A 14,734-nucleotide genomic window follows, 5' to 3' on the forward strand; every position below is an offset into this window, starting at 1 on the left:
ACTGTTTCGTTTTTAGGGATTATCCACTGACCCCCTCACCCTGGCCCCTCTGGCCCTGACCACGGTCACTCTAAACCCCTTTGATATGGTCTCTATATCTGTGGCCCCTTATGTGTGCTCACACACACACACACAGATACACACTCATACATATACAGACATATATATATATATATATATATATATATATATATATATACAGTATATGCACACAGACATACAAACCCAGAAAACACGATTATTCAGAAAGAAGTTCATGACCCGCAGTCATGTGGACATGCCATCCCTACCTCTGACTAGTGACACACACACACACACACACACACATATGGCTTAAAAAAACATAAAAAAAGAAAAATAAGAAGATATCCTTCCTCCAAGCTTTGGATTGTGTAGGATATTTTTTTTTTTACTTTCTCCGTTAGAGCTTAATTTATTACAGCTCTTACATAAGTGTGGAGAAAAGTATTAGGACACTTACTTTATTTATTTATTTATTTTTTAATCAACTGAACTAAAACATTTGTATTTCTTTATTCTGCTTTTGTTAGAGTAACTATCTCTCTTCTATCCAGGAAAAGTTTTTTACTACATTTTGTAAGGTGGATTTTTGTGAGGACACAATTGCATTCAGCGAAATGAGTACACTGTCAGAGGTACAAATACTTTATTACTTTACTTAAGAAAAAAAATATTATCTATGCTTTCTTGGAGTGATTATTTTTTAGACAAATTTTTACTTCTACTTCTTACATTTTCACATAATTATCTGTACTTTACACTCCTTTATTAAAAAAAAAGCCTTGTTACTCCTATTTCATTTTAGCTTGTTTTTATTCCGACTTCTCATCGTTAAAAAAAAAACTTATCCAGATAAATCTTTCCATCCGGATAAAGTGAGTCTGATTGTGGATGGATTAGAAGTATAAACACATACAATTCCGCTTCTTATTGGTTTATATGCGATCTATCGCACCTGCACATGTCACATTAGCCTCGATGATGTACTCCTAATACTCCACTCTCAAGCCTCACTCTTTCTAATATAATTCACATTGAATTGCCATGAGCATGCTGGTAACTGTAAACCTCACTCACAAGATAGCACCTCACAATATATACAGATGTGGATATTCTTTCTCAAGCTCTCCTAACATTTGGCATGCCAGTAGAGAAGCACTGGTGAGGTGCCGGTTCTTACCTGACTCCCTTCTTTTTGCCAGAACACAGCAGGTGGGGGATTCCCTTTAGTGCCACACAGGAAGGTGACGGTGCGTCCTGGTGCTGAGATCTGGTCACGTGGACGAACCACAATCTGAGGAGGAACTGAAGAGAGAAGAAAAGGTTAAGGTGATTTATATTATATTTATATTTGGCAACCCTTGCAACTATTGCAATTCTCAGCATTGCAGTAAAGCTGTCTTGGGTGACACTGAACATGCATGCCAGGCTTTGGGGCCACCAGTGCAGTGCAGCATGATTGGAGTGATCTGTTTGGAGTGTTCACAGCACACACATACACACACTTTCTCATACACACGCACATACACACACACACGTCAACCCTGGATATTCTGGATGGTTTTGTTTGTACTGACACCAAACCCTTAAAATGACTGGAAGGCAAACACAGCCACCCACCAAAGTCATATACAACATCATTTTATTTATTATTCAATGCATATATGCCTATTCTCACTTATTCAGACACTTAATGCAGCACTTACTGAAACAAAAGCAGTTACATTGTTTGATGGACATTGATTTAGAGGTATTTTGCTGTAGCTTATTGTGACCCAAAGGCCAGAAATGGTTTTGGAGAGTGCAATTATGACAGGTTCCTTCTCTTTGGCTTTCATGCAGGCTCTTCAGAACACATGGCAGCACAGTGGATGCACTTTCTGAAGAGCACTTCTCTACTGGCACTGTGTGGGCTGCGAGCTCTAGTGTGTGAGCGTATAACAAACCTTCCACTGCTGAGAGCCTGTGGGATGCAGGCCTGTGGGACTGAACACAACCGGTCCAGATTGCGTTCAGCACTGGGGATCCTCTCTCCAAGAGCAGATTTCTGTCTGCTAATGGGGACTTGGACTCGGAAAACATGGTAAAACTCCCTGTAGGTCTGGGCACCGACCAGTGAAGTTAATCACTAGAAATGACTGTGCTTCCTGTCTTTTTATAAGACTGCATACCAATATATTTGGTCGCTTACTGTTTTCTACCATTTTTTTTTAGCATACAGCAAAACAGGAAGGCTGTAGGCTTGTGATGGTGATAGAAGATACGCTTTGGGATTAAAAAAAACATCTCTCTATAGAACCTTTAAAGTAGTAAAGAATGCAGCGATAGAAAAAGACTCTTTTCTTTTACCCAATTTAGCTAAGCCAATTAACCCGCCACTCATTAGGACTCCCCCTATTACTTATTATTTAAAGCTCCCAATACTAGAAGACAAGCGCATGCCTTTTCCAATACATGAAGTCAGCCACTACCTCTTTATGACCTGTCAGTAATGCAGAATTACTAGGCATCCAGAGCGCTTGGAGGAAAGCACCAGTTCCCAAGCTCTGATACATCAGCCCACAGATGCCGGGAAGGCTTAAGTTGGATAGTCCACTTTTAGACACTTGACAACCAGTCAAGAAACCATCTGCAGAATATCAACAACCTGTCTGATGACAGTCATGAATTAGCCTAATAACTAGTCTTACCTAGTCTGTGTTGAGAAGTATTTCCAATAAAAAATAGAACCCTCTAGAGCAAATAATTGCCATTCACAGACAAAAGTGATACAGAGCCCGTCAGTTTGAAGCTTGGGAGAAACTGGAACTGTATTTTTCTTCCAGTACTTTTTGAATGAGTTGAGAATGAGTTGGCAGTGAGGTGAGGTGAGTTGGTGATCATCAAACATCTCTCTAATCTCACTATCACTCATATTCCTGAATATTGCCAAACTGTACCAGCAATGCCTTTAAAAATACAGCAAAAAGCTAATCTTTATAATACCATTGATTTCAGAATGAGCAGGTGTCCCAATACTTTTGCCCATATGAAGTATAAAGGTGATACTAGATGCTATCATCAAAATGAAGAAGCACAAGAATTCTATTTAAAATCTAGAATAATATATACTTTTCTACACCCAAAGCCCAGACCTGTTCACAATCAGCAACTTAATGGCAACAGTAAATCCAAGGCTTAAGGTTAATAGATGGCAATTTGTAGCGGTTTCAGTTCTTTGAAGAGACCCATTCACCCAGAGTTTTCTCTGTTTCTCTCTGTCTCTCTCTCTTTCTTTACTTCCTCTCTCTACCTCTCTCCACCTCTCTCTGTTGTTGCTCCTTGGCCCTTGCCCTCTGAGTGAGGATGATCAATGGCTCTCTGTGATGGCTGTTAATCTGTAGCTCTTATCTTGCCTGCAGGCCTCCGTACCCGGCTCCACTGATCCATGCCTCATGTGGGCACGGACCCCCACGCTAGCCGCTAGCCCGGTTCCTTCGGCTAGACTGAGGGATTTATGGAGTTTTCGCATAGGGAGAGGAAAACAACCTCCAGGCTTCAGACACATCCCTCAGCGGGGACCGAGGGAGGGGATATTGATCAAACCCAAAGCTATTGCCCTTTAGCACAGGCCTGTGGATGGGTGATGCTGCCACCTTTAACCTTCAATGGCTAATTGATTTCACTGCGTGGCTCCGTGGCTCCAAGACTTTTTTTTCCCTCTCTTTCTTTCACTCACGGCTAGAGTGAGCCACTCGCTCTGACACCTCGCATTAATACCGGAGCAAGGTGTCTCCTGTAGCTCACCTCGACTTTCCAGCCAATCCATCAGGTCAACATGCTCTGGGGCATCAACACCTAGACTGTAATGCATCTAATGAACTATGTGCATTTCCCCTTTCTCTCTCTTCCTCACTCTGTGAATGTCTCTCAGTCTCTCTCTCTCTCTCTCCATCTCAGCCAACAGCTGCCTCATTGCAGCCTCCATGGCCAAACATTAAATACACAAATAACAAAGACAGCTTCGGGCACAGCTTGCAGGCGTGAAGCTCACTGGATCAGAACGAAGCCCAACTGAGAGGCGGGACGTCAAGGTTCAGGGGGCGCTGTCCAGAGGTTAAGCAGAGACCCTAACCCTGACCCTCAGGTCAAATCCGAGACACGTCCCCTGTCTCCACAATTTGCTCCAGAATACTTCCAAGCAAGTGACGAGTATGTAACGATTTCCATTTCCATAGCTTTCAATACTCATCTACAGGTTGGTCCATATCGATCCCATCACCTTCTCCCAGATGGGCTGATGCAACGGAGGAAATGTTTATGAAATTCACCAAAACACTTCTTTCTCTTTTTCTGTATCTTATGCAATACCTCAAACTGTAAAAACAATAAAACAAAATCCCAATCCCGGAACCGCGGTAACAGTGACATCAGGGCTTTGCTGTGACCCATATCCATGCGAACTACAGTACGTGCAAACTTGAATCTAACCGCCAGGAGAAAATCATGTCAATTATGTAGCAGGAAATGTTATTTATTTTCATCTGTGAGTGTAAGAGCAGCCTGTAGCACCAGGGGCTTCACTCTCAAAATGGGCCTAACAGCTAGAATTGAAAGCCACAGAGAAAAGTGCCTGTGGCTATGATGAATAATTAGCACTTAATGGAGATGGCAGCGGGCTTTAGAAGTGGAGGGTAGGGGGCTGAACGTACAGTAATAAGGGATGACAGGGCGAAAACATCAAGGAAGGATTGCAAATGTATATATATATATATAATGCAGCTTTTAACCACCATGCATGTATATAAGCAGACTGAAATTTGAACATATCTATTATGAAGAGGTTGATTCCAATATATCACTACAATAATGTATTGTTACTTTTGTCTATTGTTACCAATTTTAAGTATTATTTTCCCCTTTCTTACAGCTGTCTTTTGAAATAACTTAAAATGACATGAGCACTTGAACAGAAATAGTTAGAAATTACTTAACATTTAAGAATATTTTTTCTTATGTAAGGTAAAAACTGCTTCCATGCAGTCAACTCTTTGTATTATGTATAAATCTAATTTAACACAGGGCTGTTAAGTAAAAAAGCAACTCTTGATTTATGATGACTGATTATTTAAAAAAACAAATAACAAAAAGACTTAAGTAATTTAACAGCTTTTTAATAGCTTGTCTAAGTTTGAGTTTGTTAGCATTTCCTTATCTGAATTTCATTAAATGACAGCTATACTGATTTTCTAAAGTTTTATTAGATTTTGGTCCTGTTTACACTTGGATTTTATCATAGTGTAAACACAACTAAACTGCATTAACAGGTACAAGTTCAATAAATTACAGCAAAACAGCAAGAAGGCATCGGTTCAATTCCCAGCTGGATTGACTGGGGTCTTTTTATGTGGAGTTTGCATGTTCTCGGAATTTGTGCTCGAATTTGCACTAGGTTTGTGTCTGCATGTACACCATGTGATTGATTGGCGGCTTGTCCAGAGTGTCTCATGCCTTAAGGCTTCCAGCGACACAAAATGGATTAAGCGGTTGACAATGAATGAAAGAATAAATGAATTAATGAATGAAAAATAATATTTTGCAGCAAAAGTACTTCATAAAATGCAATTTTTTAAATTGAAATCATTCCACATTGACCAACAATGAAATATTTCTGTGCTGCTTAAAACAAATTCTAACCCTTCTTTCCAATCAGTAAACTTCACTATGAAATTTTGACGGTTTAAACAGATGGCATTAAAGCAATTTTTTACTGTCTGGCTGGTCTGAGACAGGTCAACAGTGTCAGAACCTCCACCTACATTCACACACACACAACTTATGCTGACACATGAAGCTCAATGCTTTCATTCTCAGCCTCAGACACTCTGGAGTCTCCAAATAGCATTCTGCCTGCTCCCTTTTCTTCTCAAAACAGTCTGGAACACACATGCTGTGTCTCTACTTTCTCTCTCACACACACACACACACACACACACACACACACACACACACACACACACACACACACACACACACACACACACACACACACACAGACTCCCCCTCATATAGGGAGTAGTTAGTGGCTGTAACCCCTTTTACCACACATCCAAAAACAAAAAATGGCTGATCACACACAACTGCCACACAGCACACTGATATCTACCCTTCGACACCCTCCTACACACACACACACACACACACACCGAAATCATCCGATCACATGTGGCATGTAACACACCACTGCCAGTCTGCTGAATTGGAGCCCCTGGGGGAACCATCCTGACAGGCACTTGTCACACTCAAACAGCCATGCAGACAGACATGGTGAAGAGTCACGCATCACTAACCGACGCTGCAATTAAAATCCCTACATGCAATTAACACACTCCAGACTAACAGACAAACATTAAACACTCTACAGCACAGCACTACATATGTTCACCCCTCCTCAACAATCAGCTACATATCAGCTGCAACACACTCCTCACTGGTGCTGCTGTGAATAAAGAATAATCAATAAACTCCACTACAACATTTTAAAAACAATAGTCAGTTCAATCAATCTATCCACTGAGTGAAATGGCACTAATCAGCAATCTGATTTACTGTATATCATCACAATGAGAACAAATCCTCACTTACTTTATATAGAAACACAATATTAAGTATTGGGACACCTTATCATCCATTGTTTCTTCTGAAATCAAGGGAATTGAACTCCAAGTACTGGATGAAGCACTATCATTTCAGAGAACACAGTTCTACTTTTCTAAATGCTGGGGAGCTTTACAACCCTCTAACCCATATTTAGCATTAGGCATGGTGCCAGAAGGTTCATGTTTTCTGAGTCCTATTCTATTGGAAATACTTCTCCACAAGTATTAGACACATCTGTGTCCTGAAGTACCTAAATGCACAAAAAGTAACATTCATTAGAAGGAATGTCCACAAACATTTAGACATATAGGGGCAGTCTCCCAAACAAGGATTAAGAATAGCTGTAAACAACATTTTGAATGAAGATTTTCCACTGAAACATGAAACATGAATTTGGATTAGGACTAAGCTTAAGTCAATACAGATTTTTAAATCTCTCTAATGACTGATTCACTTTTGTTGGATAAATGTTTAAGGAGATTCTTCATTTAGAGCGATTTTATTTTTGTAACCATGGAAACAAAGACTGACACGAAAGAGCACAGACATGTCAGGCATGAAAAAAAAGAGTGACATTTTGATGTCTAGAAAAGTGAGCCATTTAATTATGCATTCCTCTTGATCATGGAGAAGATTTATTCAGTGTAATTACCATTTATACCAAAAAAGAAAAAAAAGAAATGTCCACATATTTATATATGCATTTAAAATGCATCTGCTGTATATTGTTAAATAATCCATTAAGTTATCATTTTTCCATAAAATAGGGTGAACTTGTAAGGTTTTGTAATGGTAATGGCCCAAAACTAATTTTCACTGTTTTATAGCTAATATAGTCTCTATACAAAGCTCAAACATTAATAAAGACATATTAAAAGCCCCAAATTATAATCCATGTGGTGTAATAAAAGTCAAGGAACATGACGGCATATAAGCCTATAAAAAGCATATAAAAACTACACGTGTCTACACATAAGAAAAACAAAAACACTGAGCCTTATATTTAGATATAGATATAAATCTTCTTTGTTTTAATAGCAGTGTTTTTATACATGTTAATGAATTTTTGTAAAGATGATCTAGTTTTTTATTATGGTCTCTTTAATTTGTATTATTTATAAGTTTATTTATAAGTTATTTTTAAGTTTATGCATGATTTGCTACTGACCAAGTTAATTTCTTACCTGTTTAAAGAAAAGTTTAATCACTTAAAAAGTTAAATCACTTAATTGTAAAAATCTGTATTTTGTAAAAAAAATCTCATGTATAAGTTCTACATAGCCTTATTTATACCATTCACGTTTACTCTAGTCTTAAAGAAGACAAAATATACAAATAATGCTGCATTATAATAAATCAGCCTCTATTGCTCTTTACTAATTCTGTCCTGGCTAGACTGCAGTGTCAAGCGTTTGAAATGAACCCTTATTGCAGACTCACTGGGTCGGTAATGAGCTGCTGGCTGAGGGGGCTGGGGGGGTTGAACGCAGCAGAGTGCGGCAGACTTTAGCCGAGTATAAACCGCTGTTACACGGGCTTATTTCATCTCTATTGTCCCCCAGCTTACACATGCTAATGAAGAGGCCAGTTAAGGAAATGAGCAGGCCGGATTATATCCATGACCTGCCACTGAGCGTATGATGAAACAGATCCTTCATCTTTAGAGTCGGGCAGACCCCCTCTGACCTTCTTCCTCTTTCTCTCTCTGTCATCTCTCTTTCTCTTTCCCTGTATTTCTCCCTCTCTTTCTCTTTCTCTTTCTCTTGCTCCTTCCTTGCACTGGGTAGAAAACGCTCCTCCTGCTGCTCAACTAAACCGCAAATACAGATGTAAGAACAGAGAGGCTTAAAATAAAAGACAAAAAGAGTCATATTGGGTTATGCAAAAACTACTACCCTACTGAGATTGTTTACTTTCTCAGCACCCGGCTTTTCAGTGCATGAGCCTGTTTTCTTTTTCTGCCTTTTCGTCAACTGTAAAAACACAAATTTACACTCTGGTTTGGGCTTTGACAAAAATAGCAGACCTATTTTTTATTCTTCGATTGTTTGTACTAGACATAGATTAACTCCTTCAAATATTGGGTTATTATTTAGTTGTTAAACATACAACTATGATTGTGTAATTATGTAATAGTCATTAAAAGCTGCAGTCCTTTCCTGCAATTGTTATTTCTATTAAATTTAAAGCACTAGTATTCCTAATGGTTTTGACACAAACATCCCTGCAACATCTAGCACAGGCATTCTGAAAACAGAGTGCTCTGGTAGGTTTGTTGGGAGTAATTGCTCTCTATTCTAATGTTAATTTAATTTAAATTAATGTATTTAATTTATTAGAAAAAGATATATACTCAAAAACACAATTTATTGATATTAACCAGCATTAAAAGTACTCTTCATATGTTCTGAGCAATTACACATTCTCACCAGAGAGGTCTCTAAATCCCCAAATTCCTACACTTACAGGTTGTTGCTTTAATTACTTTAAATAATATTAAGTGATTGATAAAATAATGTATAAAATATGTAAATATAAGAGTAAGAAAGCAAAGTCAGTATGTACTAAAAGGCCTTTCGAGGTTAAATGAGTTCAAAAACGTTCTGTTATGGAGGGTCATGCTTTAAACAGCATATTATAATTTGAGTTATGCTATTTATGAATACTCTTGGGGGGAAAGTATTGTTAGTCTGGTCACTCGGCAGAGCCTCAGGGCCAGACCTCAGTGGCTTTTACTGCTGACTGTAACAGTGCTGTGGAGCCTAGAGGCAGAGGCATTGCTTACACAGCTTGATAACATTATACTGAACTGAGCTAAATAATAAACTATTATATAAAGATAATTACCTTACCTTACCTAAAGGGTTATGATATTATTTACATTATTGCACAAGCATGATAAGTGCATCAGAAATGACCTAGCTTTCCATTAAGAGTTACAAGAGGTTTTTTTGTTTTTATATATATTAAATATTCAGCCAATTTATGTACATTTTTTCTACCGTTCACGTAAAGGAAAAACATGAGATATTGGTATTAGCCCATGTTAATTCCCATCTAAAAAACATGTAAAATGATATAGATTTCTAGGTGCTTTCTAGGTGATTTCACAGCTTCACTGGGTGTCCTCAAACCCTGGAGAGAGCATGACTCTGCTATCATCTCCTCACCTTTTCTTTTCATCTCTCTATCGATCCCCAGCTTTGCCCTCTCTCCATTTTTCCCTCTCTCCTCACTACTACCCTTTGCTCATCTCAGTGTCCCTCAGGAATGTTGAGGGTCAGTCTGCTTGGTGGCAGATACAGGCCCATTGTAAATCACTGTGCTGGAGGACAGCCCCCACAGACAGAGCTCTCATAGGCCCTTTCTGCCCTGAGCTCGGCAGCTTTAAATGTCAGAGGCTATGGGTGTCAGTGCTATGCAGAGCAGGCACTGATGAGTCTGCTGAAATACTCCATTAATTAACTGAAATATGGGCTGGACTGCAGATTGAAAAGTGTCTACTGCAGTGTCCGCAGTAGAGTACGAACCGAAACGCAGGACATATTGCTGCTCTCTCCAAGCTAGATACTAGATGACTATCATAAGCAGTGAAGCTCCGCCTACTGAAGGGTCATAACCTTGTCAGATCCAATCTCAATGGCTCCCCATACAAATGCACACACATGCACACACACATACATACATATACACACACGCAGTATGATGAGATGGAATGGTACTTACGAAATGGGCCCACTAGAATGGAGGAGAGAATGGACAGACACACAAAAAAAAGAGATAGAGAGAAAGGAGAGAGAAAGAGAGACAAAAAAAGATGAATGAAACTGAGATGGATGAGCTTGGGGAGGGGGGTGGATTCACTGTGCAATATAAACAATAGCACAAAAAAAATAATAAATAAAAAGCAAAAAATGGCTGGAGTGATCAGTGTAATGCAAGGGCGATTCTGTGTGGCAGGAAGGTAAAAGGGAATAAGATGAATGACTGAGGATGACTGTGAACTGACCCTGACTGTCTCTCCATAAAATAAATAAAAAGAAGGCTAGACTTAAAGATCTAGAAGCTCTAGATGTCCAGCTCAAACATTTCTATAAAGTTCTTTAAAATAAAGCTTACACATTTTTAAAACCTCCTGAACTGATCAGCCAGTATCTTTTGTACTCTGCTAAACTATAGGTTAGGGATGCTGAATCAAGTTTTGAATGTATTTAGAATAATAAAACAATAGAATTATAAAATATTATTATTATAGTCATCCATTTAATGGCAATATTTCACATATACTGCGGTATACTGACCCAAAACTAACTTTTACCAATGCAACCACTGGATTGACAAATTTAAAAGCTGTTGTAAAGGACACTTTGTCCTTTATTTTAACTAAATAAGTTCCTAATTGACATTTACTAAACATCCTGAGAGCATAATCACAGGACAGTGTGTGAATCTGTAATCGTTCATCTGACCTAATTTAACTACAAAATGTAGATTTGCTGAGTGATCCTAGCTCATTTTAAAATTGTATTATGTTATTCTGCACGTCTGTTCCAATCATTTAACCATTCAAATGCTTAAATGAATGATTTCTAGAACAAAATGATAATAATAGCTAGGAAATTGTTGTTGTGTCATTTATGTTACATCATAATTTTAACCATAAAATATTTATATTCATGTGTCCACAATAAGAAACAAACATGAATGAGCTGCTTACTGAATTTATCTGATTCAATTTTGAAATTGGTATTAATATTCAGAAATTATTTCCACCAACTCTAGTCAAGCTAACAGAAATCTATATATAGCTGAAGCCAATGGGCAGCTATTAATTTTTATCCACCAACAAGTTTTTGTGCATTCTAAAACAATTTAAGCACAGTACAATCTAAATGAGCCAAAATTCTGTTTGAGTGCACAGGAACTCATTTTTTAATAGTTATTTTGCTTTATTATTGACCAAAATGTATAACTGCACATAACTTTTGAGAAATATTTGGAAACCTGGCTTATGGCAGTATTTGATTGTTGGTTGGTAGTATATGTGTTTTAAATCAATGGAATTTATTAAATCAATGGAAGTTTTTTATATTGAAACACGGAAGTTATTTGTTGTTTAGTGCTGCTTTCAGTGAAGGTCAGTGTATATAGATTTGATTTATTTTGGAGAGGTTTTCTTGCTCCATCAATTAATCATAAACTTTGACACATAAGTGACATAAGGAACAATTGGCAAATTTAAATTTTGTTAACAAAAAAAAAAAAAACAATAATATAACAGCAGATTTTTGCACAGCAGCAGTGATATGCTACAATTTGCAACATATTTGGTGTATAGAAATTATAGAAATTAGGTGGGAAATTTCAAACTGGTCAAGGTGGTTAAGGCTGGTATACAGTACAATTATGATCAACCTAAACAGGCTAGATATCCAAAATAAACTACAAAAAAAACTGATATTAAGCAGGTCTCAGAGCTAAGCAATAAAATAAAAGTTGCTAAATCAAGCTTTTGTGTGCTTATAGAAAACACAGATCAGTCTGAGCAGAAGCCCAAATGTGGGCTATTAATAATACAACCACGCTCAGCATACTAATTCATCTCTCCAACAGTTTACCAGATAAAATCCGCTACAGGCATGATGCTGCTGTAAGCTACTATTAGGTGTGCAGTTTTTCTTAATGCAATAATATGCCCAAATCCTCAGTCACGTTTCACACAGCGAGTTGCGCCTGCACGGGAACAGAATCACTTTAATTGTGTCTGGCAGCTCTAAATAAATGACTGTTGCTTTTCAGCAGTTTTGCTCTTTTTAATGAGAGCAGTGCAATGGAATTTAGAGCTGGTGAGCTACAGATAGCTGAGTGGGGAGGGGAATGAAAAGAAGTTTGCTATGAGTTCAGGGGAAGAAGGGCATGTCACTCTACTTTGATGTGATGTGTGTCAGTATGCATTAGCATGTTTGTGTGTTTGGGAAGTGTCGCAGTGGCGTATGTGTGTGTGTGTGTGTTTGAGAGGCTGTAACTCACCATGGACCTGCAGTGTTCCAGAGGCCTCAGCCTTGCCAACGCTGTTCTCAGACACACAGGTGTAGGAGCCTTCATCTTCTTCTTTCACCTGCGTCAACCGCAGACTGTTATCACTCCGTATTTCTGACCTGTGGGGATAATTAGAAACATAAAAATACATAAAGTTAAATGATGTCATTTTAATGTAGTATTTTGTGTTTTTTATTGTTATTTTTTGATGCATAAACAGCTCTGGAAAAATGAGACCACTTAAAAATGATGAATTTCTTTGATTTTACCAAATTAAAAACCTCTGGAATATAATCAAGGGGAAGATAGATGATCACCAGCCATCAAAACTGCTTACATTTTTGCACCAGGAGTAAAGGCATAAAGTTATCCAAAAGCAGTGTGTAAGACTGGTGGAGGACAATATGCCAAGATGCATAGAAAATGTGAATAAAAGCCAGGGTTATTTCACCAACTATTGATTTCTGAACTCTTTATGAATATGAACTTGTTTTTTTTTTGCATTATTTGAGGTCTGAAAGCTCTGCATCTTTTTGTTATTTCTGCTATTTCTCATTTTCTGCAAATAAATGCTTTAAATGACCACATTTTTATATTTTAATAGGAAAGGACATAAGAATAATTATTTTAATTAATATATCATAAATAATACACTATAGTTGTATGCTAATTCATGGTCACTTAACCTTCCTTAAGGAGATTAGATCACCATTTATCAAATATGTGACATTCTTGATGAAGTTCTTGATGTAGCTTTTTCATATCTACAGCTGTTGTATGGAATAGGGTGTGTGTATGTTTACACTTCTGAGTATGTGATAATATTATAATATAATATTACCTGCCACGAGGAAGTTCTCCCTCTTCCTTCTTCCAGCGGATAGTGGGGGCGGGGTCTCCCTGAACTTCACACTGAAAATCCACTGTATCATCAGCTAGAACCACCTGATTGACCGGCCTTCGGACGAACATGGGCCGCTCTGCAGGAGAGAAAGAGATAATAAAATATCTATAAAATATCTATAAAGCCTATAATATCTATACGCATCTGGAATCATGTATTAGTCCACTTCTAACCATGTGTAAATCTTTAGACCTATACGGATGGGATTAGTTTCTTAGGGGAGCGTCTGTGAAAAATATTTCACACTTCTACTTCTACTTTCTACTTCTTTCTCAGTCACAACATTGTGTTCAGTAGCTCCTCCATTTCCACTCATTGTTGTGTTTATGTGGATCTCCATGGTAACACACCCCCAATATGTAATAACGATGCAAATCAGTGGACAAATAGCTATTTGATTAAATGCGAGGTGACAAAACTCAGAGATGTCAGTCCGGACGGGACTAGGTAATTTAGCCTGTCATTTTCTCAAAGGACGTCTGAAGGGGAATAAAAGGGAATAAAATCACAACAGGAGGACCCCCCAAAAAATTGAAAACTACCCCAGGACCCCCTGAGAAACTAATCCCGTCCGGATAGGGCTTTTGTTTTCATAATAAAAAATCCTTCAATAAATATTGTGATCCAAATTGTCATGGCCTAAAAAAGAAAAAAAATTGTAAGACAATAAGACATAAAAAGTAAACTCACCAAACACCACCAGCTCAGCTGGATCACTGTCCTTTTCTCCCACCATGTTGGTTCCCACACACACATACATTCCTGCATCGCTCTTCCTTGTGTTTGAAATCATCAGCTTCCCGCCACGGATCTGCACAGCAAACAGCGAGCACATCACACACATCAGTCTGTCACCAGAGTCTGCACAGACTGTCCTGCAGAGGAACAGCTGATCAAAGTCCAGCTGTCTCCCTTCCCGTCCTTTTAAACACGATTAAACTCTGAAAGCGGAAGTCAGCTCTAGATCTGTGCTCTGAAATACTTACAAGAGATAAACTGAGCCAGCGTTCCCTGCTGTCTACACTGATGTCAGGCACCACGCTGCCAGGCTACTCTCAGATTCTGATTCTATTAACTACAGTCGTACAACAGTATATAATCCAGTTCAGTCGCGGTTTAAACTTCAACTTT

The 14,734-nt window shown here is 38.2% G+C and overlaps 1 protein-coding gene across 2 annotated transcripts in view; it reads right to left on the reverse strand.

The window, feature by feature from the left end:
* robo3 (roundabout, axon guidance receptor, homolog 3 (Drosophila)) overlaps window positions 1-14,734 on the reverse strand; it is a 207,592-nt gene that overhangs the window by 29,970 nt on the left and 162,888 nt on the right. For both annotated transcript variants that reach the window (XM_022681365.2, XM_049468587.1), the window contains exons 4-7: window positions 14,294-14,414; window positions 13,541-13,679; window positions 12,691-12,818; window positions 1,202-1,326 (exon numbers count right to left, since the gene is read on the reverse strand). In XM_022681365.2, the coding sequence (XP_022537086.2) occupies window positions 1,202-1,326; window positions 12,691-12,818; window positions 13,541-13,679; window positions 14,294-14,414 (513 nt within the window). The remainder of the gene's footprint in view (window positions 1-1,201; window positions 1,327-12,690; window positions 12,819-13,540; window positions 13,680-14,293; window positions 14,415-14,734) is intronic.

This window comes from Astyanax mexicanus, chromosome 20 (assembly GCF_023375975.1).
Source record: "Astyanax mexicanus isolate ESR-SI-001 chromosome 20, AstMex3_surface, whole genome shotgun sequence".
NCBI classification, from domain to species: domain Eukaryota; kingdom Metazoa; phylum Chordata; class Actinopteri; order Characiformes; family Acestrorhamphidae; genus Astyanax; species Astyanax mexicanus.